The sequence below is a fragment of the Salvelinus fontinalis genome, chromosome 31 (assembly GCF_029448725.1).
Source record: "Salvelinus fontinalis isolate EN_2023a chromosome 31, ASM2944872v1, whole genome shotgun sequence".
Taxonomy (NCBI): Eukaryota; Metazoa; Chordata; class Actinopteri; order Salmoniformes; family Salmonidae; genus Salvelinus; species Salvelinus fontinalis.
This window is the reverse complement of record NC_074695.1, coordinates 14,047,349-14,072,208: the sequence shown is the minus strand read 5'-3', so window position 1 is coordinate 14,072,208 and position 24,860 is coordinate 14,047,349. Positions and strand designations below refer to the sequence as shown.

Genomic DNA, 24,860 nt, shown 5'->3' with positions numbered 1-24,860 from the left:
TTCTAAGTCCAAAAATGGATTTAGCAACTGCTGATTGCCCCTTTAAGATGAATGCACTAGCTGTAAGTTACTCTGGTAAGTCAGAGCCAAATGACTAAAAGGTTAATTGTAATTATTCTGGTAAATTTACACATTTGCTAGAATGGCCTTCCAATGCCATGTCGTCTTCAATTTCCCATCACATGGTCAGTAACCTGAATGCAATTAAAACAAAAAAAATCTTAGCCAGAGCTCTCTTGAAATGACTGCTTCCACGACTTGAGAAGCACCAAAAACTTCTAAACCAGTTGTTTTGTTTATTCCCCCCAAAAGATCCCATAAAATGACTCCCTGCCTCCCTGTTTCAGAACTACCAGAAACGTCTTAATGACACTTGAGGAATCAAATGCTCTCAGCACACATGAAGACTACTCTGAGCAGAAGCTACAGAATAACATCACTAGTCTGAAAGACACATTCTTGAAACATTTCTCCAGACACCTCCACATTGTACTTTTGGTGCAGCAGTCTGCAAGAGGGAGAGCGAGAGCAGCAGTCTGCTAGAGGGAGAGCAGCAGTCTGCTAGTCAGAGAGGGAGAGCAGCAGTCTGCTAGTCAGAGAGGGAGAGCAGCAGTCTGCTAGACGGAGAGGGAGAGCAGCAGTCTGCTAGACGGAGAGGGAGAGCAGCAGTCTGCTAGAGTGAGAGGGAGAGGAGCAGTCTGCTAGTCAGAGAGGGAGAGCAGCAGTCTGCTAGACGGAGAGGGAGAGCAGGAGTCTGCTAGTCAGAGAGGGAGAGCAGCAATCTGCTAGTCAGAGAGGGAGAGCAGCAGTCTGCTAGTCAGAGAGGGAGAGCAGCAGTCTGCTAGTCAGAGAGGGAGAGCAGCAGTCTGCTAGTCAGAGAGGGAGAGCAGCAGTCTGCTAGTCAGAGAGGGAGAGCAGCAGTCTGCTAGACGGAGAGGGAGAGCAGCAGTCTGCTAGACGGAGAGGGAGAGCAGCAGTCTGCTAGACGGAGAGGGAGAGCAGCAGTCTGCTAGAGAGGGAGAGCAGGAGTCTGCTAGTCAGAGAGGGAGAGCAGCCGTCTGCTAGAGGGAGAGCAGCAATCTGCTAGTCAGAGAGGGAGAGCAGCAGTCTACTAGTCAGAGAGGGAGAGCAGCAGTCTGCTAGTCAGAGAGGGAGAGCAGCAGTCTGCTAGTCAGAGAGGGAGAGCAGCAGTCCGCTAGTCAGAGAGGGAGAGCAGCAGTCTGCTAGACAGAGAGGGAGAGCAGCAGTCTGCTAGACGGAGAGGGAGAGCAGCAGTCTGCTAGTCAGAGAGGGAGAGCAGCAGTCTGCTAGACGGAGAGGGAGAGCAGCAGTCTGCTAGACGGAGAGGGAGAGCAGCAGTCTGCTAGACGGAGAGGGAGAGCAGCAGTCTGCTAGAGAGGGAGAGCAGCAGTCTGCTAGAGAGGGAGAGCAGCAGTCTGCTAGTCAGAGAGGGAGAGCAGCAGTCTGCTAGTCAGAGAGGGAGAGCAGCAGTCTGCTAGTCAGAGAGGGAGAGCAGCAGTCTGCTAGTCAGAGAGGGAGAGCAGCAGTCTGCTAGTCAGAGAGGGAGAGCAGCAGTCTGCTAGTCAGAGAGGGAGAGCAGCAGTCTGCTAGAGTGAGAGGGAGAGCAGCAGTCTGCTAGTCAGAGAGGGAGAGCAGCAGTCTGCTAGACGGAGAGCAGCAGTCTGCTAGACGGAGAGGGAGAGCAGCAATCTGCTAGTCAGAGAGGGAGAGCAGCAGTCTGCTAGTCAGAGAGGGAGAGCAGCAGTCTGCTAGACGGAGAGGGAGAGCAGCAGTCTGCTAGACGGAGAGGGAGAGCAGCAGTCTACTAGTCAGAGAGGGAGAGCAGCAGTCTGCTAGTCAGAGAGGAAGAGCAGCAGTCTGCTAGTCAGAGAGGGAGAGCAGCAGTCTGCTAGACGGAGAGGGAGAGCAGCAGTCTGCTAGACGGAGAGGGAGAGCAGCAGTCTGCTAGAATGGAGAGGGAGAGCAGCAGTCTGCTAGTCGGAGAGGGAGAGCAGCAGTCTGCTAGTCGGAGAGGGAGAGCAGCAGTCTGCTAGTCGGAGAGGGAGAGCAGCAGTCTGCTAGAGAGGGAGAGCAGCAGTCTGCTAGAGAGGGAGAGCAGCAGTCTGCTAGAGAGGGAGAGCAGCAGTCTGCTAGAGAGGGAGAGCAGCAGTCTGCTAGAGAGGGAGAGCAGCAGTCTGCTAGAGAGGGAGAGCAGCAGTCTGCTAGTCAGAGAGGGAGAGCAGCAGTCTGCTAGTCAGAGAGGGAGAGCAGCAGTCTGCTAGTCAGAGAGGGAGAGCAGCAGTCTGCTAGTCAGAGAGGGAGAGCAGCAGTCTGCTAGACGGAGAGGGAGAGCAGCAGTCTGCTAGAGAGGGAGAGCAGCAGTCTGCTAGACGGAGAGGGAGAGCAGCAGTCTGCTAGACGGAGAGGGAGAGCAGCAGTCTGCTAGACGGAGAGGGAGAGCAGCAGTCTGCTAGACGGAGAGGGAGAGCAGCAGTCTGCTAGACGGAGAGGGAGAGCAGCAGTCTGCTAGTCAGAGAGGGAGAGCAGCAGTCTACTAGACGGAGGGGGAGAGCAGCAGTCTACTAGACGGAGAGGGAGAGCAGCAGTCTGCTAGAGAGGGAGAGCAGCAGTCTACTAGTCAGAGAGGGAGAGCAGCAGTCTGCTAGAGAGGGAGAGCAGCAGTCTACTAGTCAGAGAGGGAGAGCAGCAGTCTGCTAGAGAGGGAGAGCAGCAGTCTGCTAGAGAGGGAGAGCAGCAGTCTACTAGAGAGGGAGAGCAGCAGTCTACTAGAGAGGGAGAGCAGCAGTCTATAGACGGAGAGGGAGAGCAGCAGTCTGCTAGAGAGGGAGAGCAGCAGTCTGCTAGAGAGGGAGAGCAGCAGTCTGCTAGAGAGGGAGAGCAGCAGTCTGCTAGAGAGGGAGAGCAGCAGTCTGCTAGTCAGAGAGAGCAGCAGTCTGCTAGTCAGAGAGGGAGAGCAGCAGTCTGCTAGTCAGAGAGGGAGAGCAGCAGTCTGCTAGTCAGAGAGGGAGAGCAGCAGTCTGCTAGTCAGAGAGGGAGAGCAGCAGTCTGCTAGACGGAGAGGGAGAGCAGCAGTCTGCTAGAGAGGGAGAGCAGCAGTCTGCTAGACGGAGAGGGAGAGCAGCAGTCTGCTAGACGGAGAGGGAGAGCAGCAGTCTGCTAGACGGAGAGGGAGAGCAGCAGTCTGCTAGACGGAGAGGGAGAGCAGCAGTCTGCTAGTCAGAGAGGGAGAGCAGCAGTCTACTAGACGGAGGGGGAGAGCAGCAGTCTACTAGACGGAGAGGGAGAGCAGCAGTCTGCTAGAGAGGGAGAGCAGCAGTCTACTAGTCAGAGAGGGAGAGCAGCAGTCTGCTAGAGAGGGAGAGCAGCAGTCTACTAGTCAGAGAGGGAGAGCAGCAGTCTGCTAGAGAGGGAGAGCAGCAGTCTGCTAGAGAGGGAGAGCAGCAGTCTACTAGAGAGGGAGAGCAGCAGTCTACTAGAGAGGGAGAGCAGCAGTCTATAGACGGAGAGGGAGAGCAGCAGTCTGCTAGAGAGGGAGAGCAGCAGTCTGCCAGAGAGGGAGAGCAGCAGTCTGCTAGAGAGGGAGAGCAGCAGTCTGCTAGAGAGGGAGAGCAGCAGTCTGCTAGTCAGAGAGGGAGAGCAGCAGTCTGCTAGTCAGAGAGGGAGAGCAGCAGTCTGCTAGTCAGAGAGGGAGAGCAGCAGTCTGCTAGTCAGAGAGGGAGAGCAGCGGTCTGCTAGTCAGAGAGGGAGAGCAGCGGTCTACTAGTCAGAGAGGGAGAGCAGCAGTCTGCTGGTCAGAGAGCGAGAGCAGCGGTCTACTAGTCAGAGAGGGAGAGCATCAGTCTGCTAGAGAGGGAGAGCAGCAGTCTGCTAGAGAGGGAGAGCAGCAGTCTGCTAGTCAGAGAGGGAGAGCAGCAGTCTGCTAGAGAGGGAGAGCAGCAGTCTACTAGTCAGAGAGGGAGAGCAGCAGTCTACTAGTCAGAGAGGGAGAGCAGCAGTCTGCTAGTCAGAGGGAGAGCAGCAGCAGTCTGCTAGTCAGAGAGGGAGAGCAGCAGTCTGCTAGAGGGAGAGCAGCAGTCTTGCGAGAGAGGGGAAAACATCAGGCTGCTAGGGAGAGCTGCAGTCTGCTAGTCAGAGAGGGAGAGCATTGTTGACTAGGGGTGAAAGAGTCTGGCACAGAACACAGCTTCTAGTACATAGTGTAGCCTTGCAACTCCAGGGGATGTGTGTTTCTACTCTAGCATGTATGAATGTGCTGCTATGTGAACCATTAGGTATTGTCTCCTGAGATCATAATCAACATATATAGTGGGTCAGAGATCACCAGAGGTCTAGCCCATTGTAATCTCCTTACCGTGCCACCTGGTTGATGACTGGAGAGAAGTTGGTGGGTCCATAGAGTTGGACCGTCCTGAGGCTCTGGAAGTACGCCTCCAGCACTCCCTCTATCCCCACACAGTTAGGGTTTTCATTGTCACCACTCTGCAAGGGACAGGAAGAGATGCATGTCACCATGTCAGCCTTTACGTACTTCAAGACATTCAGTTATCAATAACGCTATGGTAAATTGTTTCACCGGTGATCCAAACCTCAACCATCAACCCACTTTTTACACATCCACTCCTTTCAAGGACAAGGCTCAGGAAAAGTAAGATCTAAATGTGCATTGTGGTAATAACAATAAAAAGTCAAGTGCCTGCCACAAAAAAATGTGTAAATAATAAATAAGGTTCTATTTATAATTAATATGGGACGTTAATATTCCACTAGCCACTGGAGAGCGACCAGCCCTGTTCACGGAGCTCCTGTGCTTGTTGTTGTTGTTATTGTTATTGTTTGGGAAGTAATTCTGCAGGTCAGAGCGAGACAGAAAGCTGTTGGCTTGACAACAGCAGCCAGCAGAACAGAGCCTGTGATTGGAGAGGCTCCTCAGGAGGAAGTGAGAGGATGCTGGGAGTCCCCCGCAGGGCTGGGAGATGAGCCGGCTGCTGAGCGCGAGTGGCCAGCTGTCACCAAGGCGATGAGGCTCGGCCCCTGCGCCACACCCTGTCCTCACTCAGGTCCTCTCTCAGCGAGCAGAGCGCTCTCACAGCTGCATTGAGACAATGTCTGGGCACGCTTACTGCTGGTTGTGGAAGATATCTGATCCTACAGACAGACACACTCAGGGGTGACCTTGAGACGTTCACTTACAGTATATACACCGAACAAAAATATAAATGTAACATACCACAATTTCAAAGATTTTACTGGGTTAATGTTCATATCAGGAAATCAGTCAATTGAAATAAATTAATTAGGGCCTAATCTTAAACGTTTACCTAAAATAAATGATTTCTCAGATAATTCAGTTTCAGAAGAAAAAGACATTGTGACAATGTACACTGAACAAAAATATAAACGCCACATGGTAACAGATACCCTCATAATGGGCCTTAGGATCTCGTCATGGTATTTTTGTGCATTAAAATTGCCATCGATAAGATGCAATTGTGTTTGCTGTCCATAGCTTATGCCTGCCCATACCATAACCCCACCGCCATCATGGGGCACTCTGTTCACAATGTTAACATCAGCAAACCGCTCACCGGTTGGACGTACTGCCAAATGCTCTAAAATTACATTGGAGGGGGTCTCCCGAGTGGCACAGTGGTCTAAGGCACTGCATCGCTGTGCTAGCTGTGCCACTAGAGATTCTGGGTCCAGGTTCTGTCGCAGCCGACCGCGACCGGGAGACCCATGCATAATTGGCCCAGCGTCGTCCGGGTTAGGAGAGGGTTTGGCCGGCAGGGATGTCCTTGTCCCATCGCACACTAGTGACTCCTGTGGCGGGCCGGGCACAGTGCACGCTGACACGGTTGCCAGGTGTACGGTATTTCCCCTGACACATTGGTGTGGCTGGCTTCCGGGTTGGATGGGCATTGTGTCAAGAAGCAGTACAGCTTGGTTGGGTTGTGTTTCGGAGGACGCATGGCTCTCGACCTTCGCCTCTCCCGAGTCTGTATGGGAGTTGCAGCAATGAGACAAGACTGTAACTACCAATTGGATACCACGAAATTGGGGAGAAAAAGAGGTAAACATGATATTTTTTTTATAAATAAAATAAAATGAAATTGGAGGCAATTTATGATAGAGAAATGAACATTCAATTCTATGGCAACAGCTCTGGTGGACATTCCTGCAGTCAGCATGCCAATTGCACGCTGCCTCAAAGCATGAGACATCTGTGGCTTTGTGTTGTGTGACGCACTTTAGAGTGGCCGTTTATTGTCCACAGCACAAGTTGCACCTGTGTAATGATCATGCCGTTTAATCAGGTTCTTGATATGCCACACCTGTCAGGTGGATGGATTATCCTGGCAAAGGAGAAACACTCACTAACAGGGATGTAAACAAATGTGTGCACAAATCTCGAGAGAAATAAGCGTATGTACGTATGGAACATTTCTGGGATGTTTTATTTCGGCTCATGAAACATGGGACCAGCACTTTACATGTGGCATTTAGATTTTTGTTCAGTGTACATTGTCACTATGTCCTTTTCTTCCGAATCTGAATTATCTTAGAAATCATTTATTTTATGTAAACGTTTAAGTGGAGAGAAACTATTTGAAGCCAAACAATGGAAATGCACAAAGTAACTTTTATTTGTCTGCCAGTCTCTCTCTATTTGTCTTTTCTCCATTCTTTTTTCTCTCCATATTCTTCACTGTGCGCTGCAATGGCCAAAAACCTCTCTGCGCCCTGCCAGACACGTTCCAGCACCTTCCCAGCCCGTGATTGAACCCAGCTGAGGCTCTTAGGCCAAACAAGGGCATGATTGGCAGCACAATCACCCCCATCCTTTAAAACGCCACTCTTATCCTGAAACCGAGTAGCCAATTTGATTGAATATGGCCCTGAGACAGTGTTCTCTCTGGCATTTCCTCCCACTTTCCTTCCCTGCCTCCTTTTCCTGCCTCTCCCACACATGAAACATTGATTATAGTACACACTCACACATACACACTACATTTACATTTAAGTCATTTAGCAGACGCTCTTATCCAGAGCGACTTACAAATTGGTGCGTTCACCTTATGACATCCAGTGGAACAGCCACTTTACAATAGTGCATCTAAATCTTTTAAGGGGGGGGGGGGGGTCAGAAGGATTACTTTATCCTATCCTAGGTATTCCTTAAAGAGGTGGGGTTTCAGGTGTCTCCGGACGGTGGTGATTGACTCCGCTGTCCTGGCGTTGTGGGGAAGTTTGTTCCACCATTGGGGTGCCAGAGCAGCGAACAGTTTTGACTGGGCTGAGCGGGAACTGTACTTCCTCAGTGGTAGGGAGGCGAGCAGGCCAGAGGTGGATGAACGCAGTGCCCTTGTTTGGGTGTAGGGCCTGATCAGAGCCTGAAGGTACTGAGGTGCCGTTCCCCTCACAGCTCCGTAGGCAAGCACCATGGTCTTGTAGCGGATGCGAGCTTCAACTGGAAGCCAGTGGAGAGAGCGGAGGAGCGGGGTGACGTGAGAGAACTTGGGAAGGTTGAACACCAGACGGGCTGCGGCGTTCTGGATGAGTTGTAGGGGTTTAATGGCACAGGCAGGGAGCCCAGCCAACAGCGAGTTGCAGTAATCCAGACGGGAGATGACAAGTGCCTGGATTAGGACCTGCGCCGCTTCCTGTGTGAGGCAGGGTCGTACTCTGCGGATGTTGTAGAGCATGAACCTACAGGAACGGGCCTAACACACACTCACACCTACACACACTAACAACTACACACATTAACACACACACACACTGACACACTTTACTCTAATATGATAGAGGTGTTTTACTCTAATATGATACATGATACTAGAGGTGTTTTACTCTAATATGATACTAGAGGTGTTTTACTCTAATCTGATACATGATACTAGAGGTGATTTACTCTAATATGATACATGATACTAGAGGTGTTTTACTCTAATATGATACTAGAGGTGTTTTACTCTAATATGATACATGATACTAGAGGTGTTTTACTCTAATATGATACATGATACTAGAGGTGTTTTACTCTAATCTGATACTAGAGGTGTTTTACTCTAATCTGATACTAGAGGTGTTTTACTCTAATCTGATACATGATACTAGAGGTGTTTTACTCTAATATGATACTAGATACTAGAGGTGGTTTACTCTAATATGATACTAGAGGTGTTTTACTCTAATCTGATACTAGAGGTGTTTTACTCTAATCTGATACATGATACTAGAGGTGTTTTACTCTAATATGATACTAGAGGTGTTTTACTCTAATCTGATACTAGAGGTGTTTTACTCTAATATGATACTAGAGGTGTTTTACTCTAATCTGATACTAGAGGTGTTTTACTCTAATCTGATACTAGAGGTGTTTTACTCTAATCTGATACTAGATACTAGAGGTGGTTTACTCTAATATGATACTAGATACTAGAGGTGTTTTACTCTAATATGATACTAGAGGTGTTTTACTCTAATCTGATACTAGAGGTGTTTTACTCTAATATGATACTAGAGGTGTTTTACTCTAATCTGATACATGATACTAGAGGTGTTTTACTCTAATATGATACTAGAGGTGTTTTACTCTAATATGATACATGATACTAGAGGTGTTTTACTCTAATATGATACATGATACTAGAGGTGTTTTACTCTAATGTGATACATGATACTAGAGGTGTTTTACTGTAATATGATACTAGAGGTGTTTTACTCTAATATGATACATGATACTAGAGGTGTTTTACTCTAATCTGATACTAGAGGTGGTTTACTCTAATCTGATACTAGATACTAGAGGTGGTTTACTCTAATCTGATACTAGAGGTGTTTTACTCTAATCTGATACTAGAGGTGTTTTACTCTAATCTGATACTAGATACTAGAGGTGGTTTACTCTAATCTGATACTAGATACTAGAGGTGTTTTACTCTAATCTGATACTAGAGGTGTTTTACTCTAATCTGATACTAGATACTAGAGGTGTTTTACTCTAATATGATACATGATACTAGAGGTGGTTTACTCTAATCTGATACTAGAGGTGTTTTACTCTAATCTGATACATGATACTAGAGGTGATTTACTCTAATATGATACATGATACTAGAGGTGTTTTACTCTAATATGATACTAGAGGTGTTTTACTCTAATATGATACATGATACTAGAGGTGGTTTACTCTAATATGATACATGATACTAGAGGTGTTTTACTCTAATATGATACTAGAGGTGTTTTACTCTAATATGATACATGATACTAGAGGTGTTTTACTCTAATATGATACATGATACTAGAGGTGTTTTACTCTAATGTGATACATGATACTAGAGGTGTTTTACTGTAATATGATACTAGAGGTGTTTTACTCTAATATGATACATGATACTAGAGGTGTTTTACACTAATCTGATACTAGATACTAGAGGTGGTTTACTCTAATCTGATACTAGATACTCGAGGTGTTTTACTCTAATCTGATACTAGAGGTGTTTTACTCTAATCTGATACTAGATACTAGAGGTGTTTTACTCTAATATGATACATGATACTAGAGGTGTTTTACTGTAATATGATACTAGAGGTGTTTTACTCTAATCTGATACTAGAGGTGTTTTACTCTAATATGATACATGATACTAGAGGTGTTTTACTGTAATATGATACTAGAGGTGTTTTACTCTAATATGATACATGATACTAGAGGTGTTTTACTGTAATATGATACTAGAGGTGTTTTACTCTAATATGATACATGATACTAGAGGTGTTTTACTGTAATATGATACTAGAGGTGTTTTACTGTAATATGATACTAGAGGTGTTTTACTCTAATCTGATACTAGAGGTGTTTTACTCTAATATGATACATGATACTAGAGGTATTTTACTGTAATATGATACTAGAGGTGTTTTACTCTAATCTGATACTAGAGGTGTTTTACTCTAATATGATACATGATACTAGAGGTATTTTACTGTAATATGATACTAGAGGTGTTTTACTCTAATCTGATACTAGAGGTGTTTTACTCTAATCTGATACTAGAGGTGTTTTACTCTAATCTGATACTAGAGGTGTTTTACTCTAATATGATACATGATACTAGAGGTGTTTTACTGTAATATGATACTAGAGGTGTTTTACTCTAATGTGATACTAGATACTAGAGGTGTTTTACTCTAATGTGATACTAGATACTAGAGGTGTTTTACTCTAATATGATACATGATACTAGAGGTGTTTTACTCTAATATGATACTAGAGGTGTTTTACTCTAATCTGATACTAGATACTAGAGGTGTTTTACTCTAATCTGATACTAGAGGTGTTTTACTCTAATATGATACATGATACTAGAGGTGTTTTACTCTAATCTGATACTAGAGGTGTTTTACTCTAATCTGATACTAGAGGTGATTTACTCTAATATGATACATGATACTAGAGGTGTTTTACTCTAATCTGATACTAGAGGTGTTTTACTCTAATATGATACATGATACTAGAGGTGGTTTACTCTAATATGATACTAGAGGTGTTTTACTGTAATATGATACATGATACTAGAGGTGTTTTACTCTAATCTGATACTAGAGGTGTTTTACTCTAATCTGATACTAGAGGTGTTTTACTCTAATCTGATACTAGAGGTGGTTTACTCTAATATGATACATGATACTAGAGGTGGTTTACTCTAATATGATACTAGAGGTGTTTTACTGTAATATGATACATGATACTAGAGGTGTTTTACTGTAATATGATACATGATACTAGAGGTGTTTTACTCTAATCTGATACTAGAGGTGTTTTACTCTAATCTGATACATGATACTAGAGGTGATTTACTCTAATATGATACATGATACTAGAGGTGTTTTACTCTAATATGATACTAGAGGTGTTTTACTCTAATATGATACATGATACTAGAGGTGTTTTACTCTAATATGATACATGATACTAGAGGTGTTTTACTGTAATATGATACTAGAGGTGTTTTACTGTAATATGATACATGATACTAGAGGTGTTTTACTCTAATATGATACATGATACTAGAGGTGTTTTACTCTAATATGATACTAGAGGTGTTTTACTCTAATATGATACATGATACTAGAGGTGTTTTACTCTAATATGATACATGATACTAGAGGTGTTTTACTGTAATATGATACATGATACTAGAGGTGTTTTACTGTAATATGATACATGATACTAGAGGTGTTTTACTCTAATATGATACATGATACTAGAGGTGTTTTACTGTAATATGATACATGATACTAGAGGTGTTTTACTCTAATATGATACATGATACTAGAGGTGGTTTACTCTAATATGATACTAGAGGTGTTTTACTGTAATATGATACATGATACTAGAGGTGTTTTACTGTAATATGATACATGATACTAGAGGTGTTTTACTCTAATATGATACTAGAGGTGTTTTACTCTAATCTGATACATGATACTAGAGGTGTTTTACTCTAATCTGATACATGATACTAGAGGTGTTTTACTCTAATCTGATACATGATACTAGAGGTGGTTTACTGTAATATGATACTAGAGGTGTTTTACTCTAATATGATACACAATACTAGAGGTGTTTTACTCTAATATGATACATGATACTAGAGGTGTTTTACTCTAATATGATACACAATACTAGAGGTGTTTTACTCTAATATGATACACAATACTAGAGGTGTTTTACTCTAATATGATACATGATACTAGAGGTGTTTTACTCTAATCTGATACTAGAGGTGTTTTACTCTAATCTGATACATGATACTAGAGGTGTTTTACTCTAATGTGATACATGATACTAGAGGTGTTTTACTCTAATGTGATACATGATACTAGAGGTGTTTTACTCTAATATGATACATGATACTAGAGGTGTTTCACTCTAATCTGATACATGATACTAGAGGTGTTTTACTATAATGTGATACATGATGTGTACGCCCTTCTGGGTTTGGGACTGACAGTGTGTCTAATCATAGCAGTGTGTGTGTGTCTAACCAGAGGGAAGGCGTGGGAAATCTTTCCATCGGGAGGTAGCTTGGCTCCGAAGCCGTAGGCAGGAAAGAGCTTGTCACTGTCATAGTCCTGGATGATGTCCCCTACAGCCTTCAGGGCCATGGCATACGCATTCATCTGGTACGGGTTCATGTAGTGGAGGGAGGTGGGCTGAGACGGGTCACCTGTCACACAGCACAAATTCCAATTAATCAAAATTATTTTATAAAGCCATTTTTTACCACCGGCAATTGTCATAGTGCTTTACAGATACCCAGCTAAAACCCCAAAGAGCAAGCAGTACAAAGCCACAGTGGCTAGGTAAAGCAGACACACACATAGCTCCAACTGAAATGAAGCTAGATCCATGTCTGATCCCTGCTGATGCATGTAGTGACCTACAGCAAACCCCTGTTATTTAATATGTGCATAAATGACCTAAATACACAGTATACACAAACTTATGTGGAGACCACTTAAAGTTAGTAGATCCTGCTATTTCAGCCACACCCGTTACTGACAGGCATATACAATCGAGCACACAGCCATGCAATCTCCATTGACAAACATTGGCAGTAGAATGGCCTTACTGAAGAGCTCAGTGACTTTTAACATGGCACCATCATAGGATGCCAACTTCCCAACAAGTTAGTTCATCAAATTTCTGCCCTGCTAGAACTGCCCCAGTCAACTGTAAGTGCTGTTATTGTGAAGTGGAAACATCTTGGAGCAAAGTGGTAGGCCACTTCAAGCTCACAGAACGGGACCGCCGAGTGCTGAAGTGCGTAAAAATCGTCTGTCCTATGTTGCAACGCTCACTATCGAGTTCCAAACTGCCTCTGGAAGCTAAGAACTGTCATTGTAGCAGTGGAAATGCATTCTCTGGAGTGATGAATCACTCTTTACCATCTGGCAGTGCGACGGACATTACCTGCCCCAATGCATAGTGTAAAGTTTGGTGGAGAAGAAATAAAGGTCTGGGGCTGTTTTTCATGGTTCAGGCCCCTTAGTTCCAGTGAAGGGAAAACTTAACGCTACAGCATACACTGACATTCTAGACGAATATGTGCTTCCAACTTTGTGGCAACAGTTTGGGGAAGGCCCTATCCTGTTTCAGCATGACAATGCCCCGTGCACAAAGCGAGGTCCATACAAAAATGGTTTGTCGAGATTGGTGTGGAAGAACTTGACTGACCTGCACAGAGCCCTGACTTCAACTCTATCAAAGACCTTTGGGATGAATATGAACGCCGACTGCAAGCCAGCCCTAATCGTCCAACATCAGTGCCCGACCTCACTAATGCTCATGTGGCTGAATGGAAGCAAGTCCATGCAGAAATGTTCCAACATCTAGTGGAAAGCCTTCACAGAAGAGTGGAGGCTGTTATAGCAGCAAAGGTGGGACCAATTCCATATTAATGCCCATGATTTTGGGATGAGATGTTTGACAAGCAGGTGTCCACATACTTTTGGTCATGTAGTGTAATTAGTATGCATTTGCATTTGAAATTCATGTACTGTGTGTGTAAATGTTGTATATGGCCAATGACTGCCCTGAGCTCCACTTACCATTAGAAGCAGTGAAGTCGATGGCTACTGTGAAGTTGAGTTGTGTCCTGTTGGGAAAGAAGGGGTTGAAAAACATTAAAAAGATCAACTTGATCCAAATTAGAATACTGCCCTCCGAGGACCAAACCTCTTCAACCAGGACGTTGATCAATAGTTTATTGAGTAGTTGTTATATTACTCTTGCTATGGCCCTAATTGACTAACTGGTTAGATGAAGCAATGTAAGTCCAAGGCCTGTAATCACAGGGGTTCCCAAGCTGTTTATCCACACAGGCATAGGCTTAATTGACCCTGGGCTAATTAACATTCCACTCACCCGCCTCGGATGAAATCCACAAACGTATATTCCGACTCAACTTTGAAGGACAGCAGTGTTACCTAGTGATGGGGGCAGGGGGGGGGGGGGGGGTAGTATGATGACAATAGTGACCCATATAAATCAATACAACGATGAAGCTGACAGGCAGAGAAGGGGAAGGTACTTACTGTGCCAGAGTTCATGTATTTCTTTTTCTTGCCCTTCTTTTTTGGATTTAGAACCTGGTTTATGAAAAATAAAAGCATGGATAAGAAAACAATTACAGTAAGTAGTTATTTCAAAAGCAATATGAACTTAAAATGCTTGTGGTAGATATTGTTCATAATGTGTACATGGATGTACACAAATTCAAGGTACAACATAACATAAACAAAACTGAAAGGATATTCATGACAATAGTAACCACATATGCATATACTGGTGTACAGCATATTCGAAAAGTAATCAGACCCCTCGACTTTTTCCACATTTTTTTTAACGTTACAGCCTTATTCTAAAATGTATTAAAAAGTATTTGTCCCTCAATCTACACAAAATACCTCATAATGACAAAGCAAAAACAGGTTATGAATTTTTGCTAATTTATTTTTTTAAATATTCCAATAAAATATAACATTTCCATATGTATTCAGACCCTTTTCTCAGTACTTTATTGAAGCACCTTTGGCAGCGATTAAAGCCTCAAGTCTTCTTGGGTATGACGCAACAAGCTCGGGCCACCTGTAGTTGTGGAGTTTCTCCCATTCTTCTCTGTTGATCCACCATCCTTCAGGTCTCTCCAGAGATGTTCGATCGGGGTCAAGTCCAGGCTCTGGCTGGGCCAGTTAAGGACATTCAGAGACTTGTCCCGAAGCCACTCCTGCGCTGTCTTGGCTGTTTGCTTGGAGTCGTTGTCCTGTTGGTAGGTGAACCTTCGCCCCAGTCTGAGGTCCTGAGCGCTCTGGAACAGGTTTTCATCAATGATCTCATTCTATTTTGCTCCGTTTATCTTTCCCTCTATCCTGACAAGTCTCCCAGTCCCTGCTGCTAAAAAACATCCCCACAGCATGATGCTGCCACCACCATGCTTCACTGTAGGGATGGTGCCAGGTTTCCTCCAGACGTGACACTTGGCATTCAGGTCAAAGAGTTCAATCTTGGTTTCATCAGACCAGAGAATCTTGTTTCTCATGGTCAGAGTCTTTAGCTACCTTTTGGCAAACTCCATGCGGGCTGTCATGTGTCTTTTACTGAGGAGTGGTTTCTGTCTGGCCACTCTACCATAAAGGCCTGATTGGTGGAGTGCTGCAGAGATTGGAGAACCTTCCAGAAGGACAACCAGCTCCACTGAGGAAATCTGGAGCTCTGTTAAAGTGACCATCGGATTGTTGGTCACCACCCTGACCAAGGCCCTTCTCCCCCAATTGCTCAGTTTGGCCGAGCAGACAGCTCTAGGAAGAGTCTTGGTGGTTCCAAACTTCTTCCATTTAAGAATGATGGAGGTCAGTGTTCTTGGGGACCGTCAATGCTGCAGACATTTTTTGGTACCCTTCGCCAGATCTGTGCCTCGACACAATAGAGTCTCAGAGCTCTACAGACAATACCTTCAACCTCATGCCTTGGATTTTGCTCTGACATGCACTGTGAACTGTGGGACCTTATATATACAGGAGTGTGCCTTTCCAAATCTTGTCCAATCAATTGAATTTACAATAGGTGGACTCCAATCAAGTTGTAGAAACATCAGGGATGATCAATGGAAACAATTTCGAGTCTCATAGCAAAGGGTCTGAATACTTATGTAAATAAGTTATTTCTGTTTTAAAGTTAATACATTTGCCAAACATTCAAAAAGCCTGTTTTCGATTTGTCATTATGGGGTATTGTGTGTCAATTGATGAGGAAATTGTTTATTTAATCAATTTTAGAAAAAGTCTAATGTAACACAATGTGGGAAAAGTCAAGGGGTCTGAATACTTTCCGAATGCGCTGTATGCTATTGAAAACGAACAAACATTTGTGGCTCACCTCATAGACATTAAACTGGTTTTGTCCACGCGAGAAATCTCTGTAACTTGTGGTGAACTCACCAATGAAATCATGGCTGCAGGGAAGAATAACTGACGGCATGAGACACAATCACAACGCATTAGACATTCATGTGTAAATCAAAAAGCGCACAAAAAAATACCTTCCATCTCTGTCCCAGTCATACACATCCACCTTCACTGTTCTAGGAGGGGAAACAGAAAAAAAACGATTGGAAATACCCTAAAATTAAAGCTGAGTCTGCACTTTAACCTCATAGTCATTGTATCATTTCAAATCCAAAGTGCTGGAGTACTGAGACAAAACAACAACATGTGTCACTGTCCCAATACTTTCAGACATCACAGTATTTCATTTGTTCAACATGACCTTTGACACAACCACCATAGACCTATTCCTTCTAAAGAAAAAGGTGACATGCTGATACATGTTCATGAGAGGTCCTGTCTGTCCTGTCAACACAACACTGACTCACAGAGACTCCATCAGCATCGTTGACAGTGAATGGTGTGGTAACGTGGTGTGAATACTCTTGAGTCAATCCCAATAACACCAGTGCTGGCCCCTAGGAAACCAGGGCCGACTGCTGGCATTATTCTGATCGCCCCAGCGACTGACAGTTGAAGACATCATTCTGCTGCTCGTACTGTAGAGGTTCCCCATTGGTTCCCCCAGACAGTGTCCCAATGTTTCAACGCTATTGATATCATACAACATACCTGACCTGACAAAGGTCCTTGCGTATCGAAACGCCGTCAATAAAGGTAACTGGGAGCATATTCAGTGTGCAGGCCTGTCTGTCTGTTCTAGTATACTTCATCAACCCAGCACCTAAGTTGTTTATGGACGTGCGTATGACCACAATCCTTTCACACAACATAGTCATAGATAGTCACACCCCCAGCCTGAAGTACAATCATTGGTCATGCAACCCAAAGCATACTGTCCCTCTGTCGTCTCCACTCTAACCTGTCATAGTCCCCATTACAGAGGGCCCTCACTGGGATGGTGAAGGGCTGCCACACAGGATTCAGTGTGTTCTTAACCACCTCCGTCTTATGACAGATAGTGAACCTGGAACAGAGTTGTAGAGATAGTTACAGAGAGGAACTCACAATGTATTTAGGTGATATCACTAGCAATCACTAGAGACAATCCCAAGATGAGGACATATGATACCCAGAGCTAGAACCGAACCCACAGACCTACATTTCATACTGTGGTAAAGCATAGGAAAGATGAAGATGTAGATGAAACTAGACGTTACTAGGAAACTAGGACATTTCCTCGGAAGCTACACTCACGTTCCATCCTCGTTACTTCTGTAGAAGACCAGGAAGGGGTCAGACTTCCCAAAAAAGTCTTTCTTGTCCAGCTTGTTGGCACACAGCTGCATGGTCGCAATGTCCTGGAGAAGAACATCAACAGAGAACCTTTGCATAGCATCTCACCGTAGCACACCATAAACAGCCAACTGGGCACATACTGTACTTGTTGAATCAATGTTGTTTCCACGTCATTTCAATGAAATTACGTGGAATATCAAATAAAATTCAATTTGATTTGTCACATGCGCCGAAGACATCAGGTGACATCAGACACCTTACTGTGAAATGCTTACTTACAAGACGTTAACCAACAATGCAGTTAAGAAAATATTTACTAAATAAAGTAAAAAATTGTCTATAATAAAATAACAATAATGTGGCTACAGTTGAAGTTGGAAGTTTACATACACTTAGGTGGAGTCATTAAAACTTGTTTTTTAACCACTCCACAAATTTCTTGTTAACGAACTATAGTTTTGGCAAGTCGGTTAGGACATCTACTTTGTGATGACAAGTCATTTTTACAACAATTGTTTATAGACAGATTATTTCACTTAATCACAATTTCAGTGGGTCAGAAGTTTACATACACTGTATATACAGTTGAAGTCGGAAGTTACATACACCTTAGTCAAATACATAAACTCAGTTTTTCACAATTCCTGACATGTAATCCGAGTAAAAATTCCCTGTCTTAGGTCAGTTAGGATCACCACTTTATTTTAAGAATGTGAAATATCAGAGTAATAGTAGAGAGAATGATTTATTTCAGCTTTTATTTATTTCATCACATTCCCAGTGGGTCAGAAGTTTACATACACTCAATTAGTATTTGGTAGCATTGCCTTTAAATTGTTTAACTTGGGTCAAATGTTTCAGGAGCCTTCCACAAGTTTCCCACAATAAGTCTGGTGAATGTTGGCCCATTCCTCCTGACAGAACTGGTGTAACTGAGTCAGGTTTGTAGGCCTCTTTGCTCGCACACGCTTTTTCAGTTCTGCCCACAAATGTTCTATAGGATTGAGGTCAGGGCTTTGTGATGGCCACTCCAATACCTTGACATTGTTGCCATTTTGCCACAACTTTAGAAGTATGCTTGGGGTCATTGTCCATTTGGAAGACCCATTCACGACCAAGCTTTAACTTCTTGACTGATGTCTTGAGATGTTGCTTCAATATATCCACATCATTTTCCATCCACATCATTTTCCATCCTCATGATGCCACCTATTTTGTGAAGTGCACCAGTCCCTCCTGCAGCAACGCACCCCCACAACATGATGCTGTCACCCCCGTGCTTCACGGTTGGGATGGTGTTCTTCGGCATGCAAGCCTCCCCCTTTTTCCTCAAAACATGACGATGGTCATTATGGCCAAACAGCTCTATTTTTGTTTCATCAGACCAAAGGACATTTCTCCAAAAAGTACGATCTTTGTCCGCATGTGCAGTTGCAAACCGTAGTCTGGCTTTTTTATGGCGGTTTTGGAGCAGTGGCTTCTTCCTTGCTGAGCAGCCTTTCAGGTTATGTCAATATAGTACTTGTTTTATTGTGGATATAGATACTTTTGTACCCGTTTCCTCCAGCATCTTCACGAGTTCCTGTTGTTGTTGTTGTTGTTCTGGGATTGATTTGCACTTTTCGCACCAAAGTACTTTCATCTCTAGGAGACAGAACGCGTCTCCTTCCTGAGCGGTATGACGGCTGCATGGTCCCATGGAGTTTATACTTACGTACTATTGTTTGTAAAGATGAATGTGGTACCTTCAGGCGTTTGGAAATTGCTCCCAAGGATGAACCAGACTTGTGGAGGTCTTGGCTGATTTCTTTTGATTTTCCCATGATGTCAAGCAAAGAGGCACTGAATTTGAAGATTGGATGTATTTCAAGGCCCTAGGTACACCTCCAATTGACTCAAATTATATAAATTAGACTATTTGAAGCTTCTAAAGCCATAACATCATTTTCTGGAATTTTCTAAGCTGTTTAAAGGCACAGTCAACTTAGTGTATGTACACTTCTGACCCACTGGAATTGTGATACAGTGAATGATAAGTGAAATAATCTGTCTGTAAACAATTGTTGGAAAAATGACTTGTCATGCACAAAGTAGATGCCCTAACCTTGACAAAACTATAGTTTGTTAACAAGACATTTGTGGAGTGGTTGAAAAACGAGTTTTAATGACTCCAACCTAAGTGTATGTAAACATCCGACTCCAACTGTACATTGAATTGACGTCTCTGCCCGTTGGCATATTACTCATGGGTCAAGTATAACCCTAAAGAATAGTCTTCTGGACAACAGCTCTAAAGTACAACAAATGTTCTGATCTTCAACATTTAAAGCTAGTCGGACAGCATAATAACCACAGGAAACACGTTTAGCTTTAATTGTGACTCCGATCCAACCTCCACTTTAAGTGGAAATGAAAAAGCAACACCATACACTCTTAGAAAAAACTATTAATTTGGGGTTCTATATAGAACCTTTTGGTTATTTGGGTGAGATTAAAGAACCCTTTACTAAAACAGGTTTTATACAGTATATACTGTATACATACCCAGTGAAGACAAAGAACCTTGAGGGTTCAATCCCTACATTCTTAGATTTTTTTTTTTTCTATCTAGAACCTTAAAGGGTTTTTGGCTGTCCCCATAGGAGAACCCTTTGAAGAACCCTTTCTTGTTGCAGGTACAACCCTTTTGGGTTCCATGTAGAATCATTTTTACAGAGGGATCCACATTCTACCTGGAACCAAAAAGGGTTCTCCTATAGGGACAGCCAAAGCACTCTTTGGAACCCTTTTTTCTAAGAGTGTACCCCAGAGTGTAATGGGGATTTTAGAAATCAACAGCAAACAAAAGCTAACCCAGTCACATCAAACTCAAATGACAGCTAACGTTCCCTTTTAATTTGTTGATATTTATATCCATTTTAATGATGCTGCTGCATGATTTCGCCTGGTCATAAAAATGGCTAGCTGATGTTCGACACCATTAGCGGTCTATGGCAGGGTGTCACGCCCTGACAACGAACGTGACACAGGGGGAAGATCAAATTCATATTTTTCAACATTGTTGCCAAGGTCCGAGTGGAAAACAGCAAGGTTCATAAAAACCTGTGCTGTTGCAAATTAATAAATGCTAGAAGCAGGGGAAAATAACGGTGGTTGAACCAACTTGCAAGTAGCCTACCAATAAGCACATTCTTTTTCAAGCTATTAAAGTGGAACTGACAGCGTTTTATCTACTTTGCAGATATGAAACAAACAGACAATCAGAATATCAGTATAAAATATCACATTCCCAGTTTACGCTTCAAAACCAACTTTATAAGAGGTTAAAAATGTTATATTTGACAAAAAATGCATTGAATTTAACTTCAATTGCGCTGCTTTTGCGTGTTCGAGGGAAAGGCTACTATAATGTTGCAGTCTGATTTCAGTTTTTAAAGCTTGACAATGAATAACCAAATGACTAAATCTGCAACAAAACGCCATGCAAAGCAGAAACATGTAGGCCAATTACAGCAACATTTGAGCAGTAGCCTAGGCTGGCTCAACTACAATATATTTTGAGTGCACCATACAGCAATGCTGAATTCAACGGCACCGGTGACCCCTACAAATCAGCCGGCTAGACAATCTGGACCCTCTCTTTCTAAAATGATGTGCCGAAAATGTTGCAACCCCTATTACTAGCCTGTTCAACCTCTCTTACATATCGTCTGAGATTCCCAAGGATTGGAAAGCTGCCGCAGTCATCCCGCTCTTCAAACAGGGAGACACTCTAGACCCAAACTGCTACAGACCTATATCTATCCTACCCTGTCTCTCTAAGGTCTTCGAAAGCCAAGTTAAACAGATTACCGACCATTTCGAATCCCATCGTACCTTCTCCACTATGCAATCTGGTTTCAGAGCTGGTCATGGGTGCACCTCAGTCACGCTCAAGGTTCTAAACGATATCATAACCACCATCGATAAGAGACATTACTGTGCAGCCGTATTCATCGACCTGGCCAAGGCTTTCGACTATGTCAATCACCACATTCTTATTGGCAGACTCGACAGCCAATAATTTTCTCAAATGATTGCCTCGCCTGGTTTACCAACTACTTCTCTGATAGCGTTCAGTGTGTCAAATCGGAGGGCCTGTTGTCCGGACCTCTGGCAGTTTCTATGGGGGTGCCACAGGGTTCAATTCTCGGGCTGACTCTCTTCTCTGTATACATCAATGATGTCGCTCTTGCTGCTGGTGATTCTCTGATCCACCTCTACGCAGACACTACTCTGTATACTTCTGGCCCCTCTTTGGACACTGTGTTAACTAACCTCCAGACGAGCGTCAATGCCATACCACTCTCCTTCCGTGGCCTCCAACCGCTCTTAAATGCAAGTAAAACTAAATGCATGCTTTTCAATCGATCACTGCCCGCACCTGCCCGTCCGTCCAGCATCACTACTCTGGACGGCTCTGACTTAGAATACGTGGACAACTACAAATACCTAGGTGTCTGGTTAGACTGTAAACTCTCCTTCCAGACTCACATTAAGCATCTCCAATCCAAAATTAAATCTAGAATCAAACTTCCTATATCGCAACAAAGCATCCTTCACTCATGCTGCCAAACATACCCTCATAAAACTGACCATCCTACTGATCCTCGACTTCGGCGATGTCATCTACAAAATAGCCTCCAACACTCTACTCAACAAATTGGATGCAGTCTATCACAGTGCCATCCGTTTTGTCACCAAAGCCCCATACATTACCCACCACTTCGACCTGTACTCTCTCATTGGTTGGACCTCGCTTTATACTCGTCGCCAAACCCACTGGCTACAGGTTATCTACAAGTCTCTGCTAGGTAAAGCCCTGCCTTATGTCAGCTCACTGGTCACCATAGCAGCACCCATTCGTAGCACGCGCCCCCAGCAGGTATATCTCACTGGTCACCCCGAAAGCCAATTCCTCCTTTGGTCGCCTTTCCTTCCAGTTCTCTGCTGCCAATGATTGGAACGAACTGCAAAAATCACTGAAGCTGGAGACTCATATCTCCATCACTAGCTTTAAGCACCAGCTGTCAGAGCAGCTCACAGATCACTGCACCTGTACATAGTCCATCTGTTAATAGCCCATCTATCTACCTCACCACCATACTGTATTTATTTATTTATCTTTCTCCTTTGCACCCCAGTATCTCTACTTGCACATTCATCTTCTGCACATCTACCATTCCAGTGTTTAATTTATATATTGTAATTACTTTGCCACCATGGTCTATGTATTGCCTTAACTCCCTTATCTTACCTCATTTGCACTCAATGTATACAGACTTTTTGTTTTCTTTTTTTCTACTGTATTATTGACTGTATGTTTTGTTTATTCCATGTATAACTCTGTGCTGTTGTATGCGTCAAATTGCTATGCTTTATCTTGGCCAGGTCGCAGTTGCAAATGAGAACTTGTTCTCAACTTGTTACGTCCGTTGATGGAAGGATCGGACCAAGGTGCAGCGTGGTAGGCGTACATTTTTTATTTAATAAATGAACACCAAAAAAACAAGAAAGATAAACGACACGTAAAGTTTTGTAGCGCTAACACAGCAACTATACAAAAACAAGATCCCACAAACTAAGGTGGAAAAAAGGCTGCCTAAGTATGATCCCCAATCAGAGACAATGATAGACAGCTGCCTCTGATTGGGAACCATACCCGGCCAACAAAGAAATAGAAAACATAGAATGCCCACCCTAGTCACATCCTGACCTAACCAAATAGAGAACTAAACAGATCTCTAAGGTCAGGGTGTAACACAACTAGCCTACCTGGTTAAATAAAGGTGAAATAAATAAAATCAAAAATCCATGCAGTGCAAAACAAATGTTACAACAACCTACAGCTATGTTTGTTAGGTACTAAATACTTTTTGATTAGGGTCGCAGCATATTATGCACATCTGCAAGCATAGCAGCAAAGGCTGGACAAATATTATTTATATTTTCTTTTGTTTTAATATATGTTAAAATGCTTTATACACCATCCTATGTACATCAGCGGACTTTATAAAAGGGCCATATTTTTTCAAATAAAACAATTACCAGTTTGGGTCACAGTTGCCCCTTTAAAATGTTTTAAGTAGTCTATGTCTGGCCTGCAAATTCATTGTGTTATTTCAATATGGTCTGTGTGTTGAATGAGTTTGACACCCCATGGCTTGTGTATTTGGCATGGGCGGGCAGGCAAGTTCCCATTCAGTTGTTAAAAAGGGGGGGGGGGGGGGGGGGGGGGGACAAGCATACATTGGCAGGCAAGCTGCAGAAGGACAAGCAGCCTACTATTCCCTTTTGTTTCAATGCAATTTGGACGGCAAACTAGCTTAAAAAGTTTGAGAGGGTTTATCTAATGTTCCCTCATTAAATTTTAGCTCATCTTGCTCTGGCTGGCATTAGTTGTTGATCTGGTTGTTGTTGATGTGCATAGGCAACTGAGAGAGAACCTACCTTTTCGTGGTTGTTTGATCAATAGGAATGTGAAGTTCCCAAATGTCAGTGGACTCCTGTGGTATTTACAGAAATCCATTCAGGTGTTGTGGCTTTTGGTGAATGTGTTGTAATGATGTAAAGTCGCGCTGTGGCTACTGTAAACACACAGTCCAGTTCAAAGTGAATGATGAGAACTTGTTCTCAACTAGCCTACCTGGTTAAATAAAAGGTAAAATAAATTGTAAAAAATGAAGAAATGATGGCAGGTCCGTGTGTGCACATAGGCCTATTGTAGCTCTGATTGGCTGTAGCGCACTGGCCCGTGTCTTGGACAAGACAGAAGTTTTTATTCGGTTTTATTTATGGCAGTGTCTATTAATAATCCAAACGCACAGCAGCTTTACCACTCTAAATTGCTATAGAAATTTCACAAATTCCTTTGTCATTCCCAAACATTATATGAATTTATGAAAACGTGAAAATGACCACACCTAAGTGCTCACTTGTGAGAAAATGTCTACAAAAAAAGGGTGATATTCATCCTGGGGGTGTTTATGAACAGATTTGATTAAGATTTCATGTTGCTAAAATGCTGTCATTTCCACTTTAAGGTCAGCAAAGTTTATTATTTTATTCAAATATACGAAGCCAAAATCATATTATAAAATATAGGCTAAATAAATAAAGTTTAAACATTATTAGAATAACTTAGATAGCTAAACAGAAAAGGCTACTTTAATTTGCCACTTTACAAGCTAGCCAGCTAACTCTTTCAAATATATATTTGTTATTATGTGATATGGCAAATAGAGTTACAGACCCAGCCTGACATTGCAAATTAGCTAACTTTTCCTTTTATTTCAATATTTCACTGTGGAGTCAAGTGAGGGGACTAGCCTATGTTTCATGAAGCCATTTGAAGACTGTTTCTGACTGAGAGGTTTGTATATTTGACATAATAAATGACGTATAATAAGTCTGATCCAATAACCTAGTTAATCATTACATGACTTTTAACACACTACCTATAGTATCTATCAGAGGATCTCTTT

At 43.0% G+C, this 24,860-nt stretch overlaps 1 protein-coding gene across 1 annotated transcript in view; it reads right to left on the bottom strand.

Annotated features, from left to right (window-relative positions):
• Positions 1-24,860, bottom strand: part of LOC129829599 (copine-9-like) — an 85,633-nt gene that overhangs the window by 9,265 nt on the left and 51,508 nt on the right. Inside the window, exons 8-16 of the mRNA XM_055891382.1 lie at positions 17,296-17,399; positions 16,961-17,065; positions 16,134-16,175; positions 15,971-16,046; positions 14,131-14,184; positions 13,961-14,022; positions 13,645-13,691; positions 12,079-12,260; positions 4,373-4,500 (exon numbers count right to left, since the gene is read on the bottom strand). Of these exons, the coding sequence (XP_055747357.1) occupies positions 4,373-4,500; positions 12,079-12,260; positions 13,645-13,691; positions 13,961-14,022; positions 14,131-14,184; positions 15,971-16,046; positions 16,134-16,175; positions 16,961-17,065; positions 17,296-17,399 (800 nt within the window). The remainder of the gene's footprint in view (positions 1-4,372; positions 4,501-12,078; positions 12,261-13,644; positions 13,692-13,960; positions 14,023-14,130; positions 14,185-15,970; positions 16,047-16,133; positions 16,176-16,960; positions 17,066-17,295; positions 17,400-24,860) is intronic.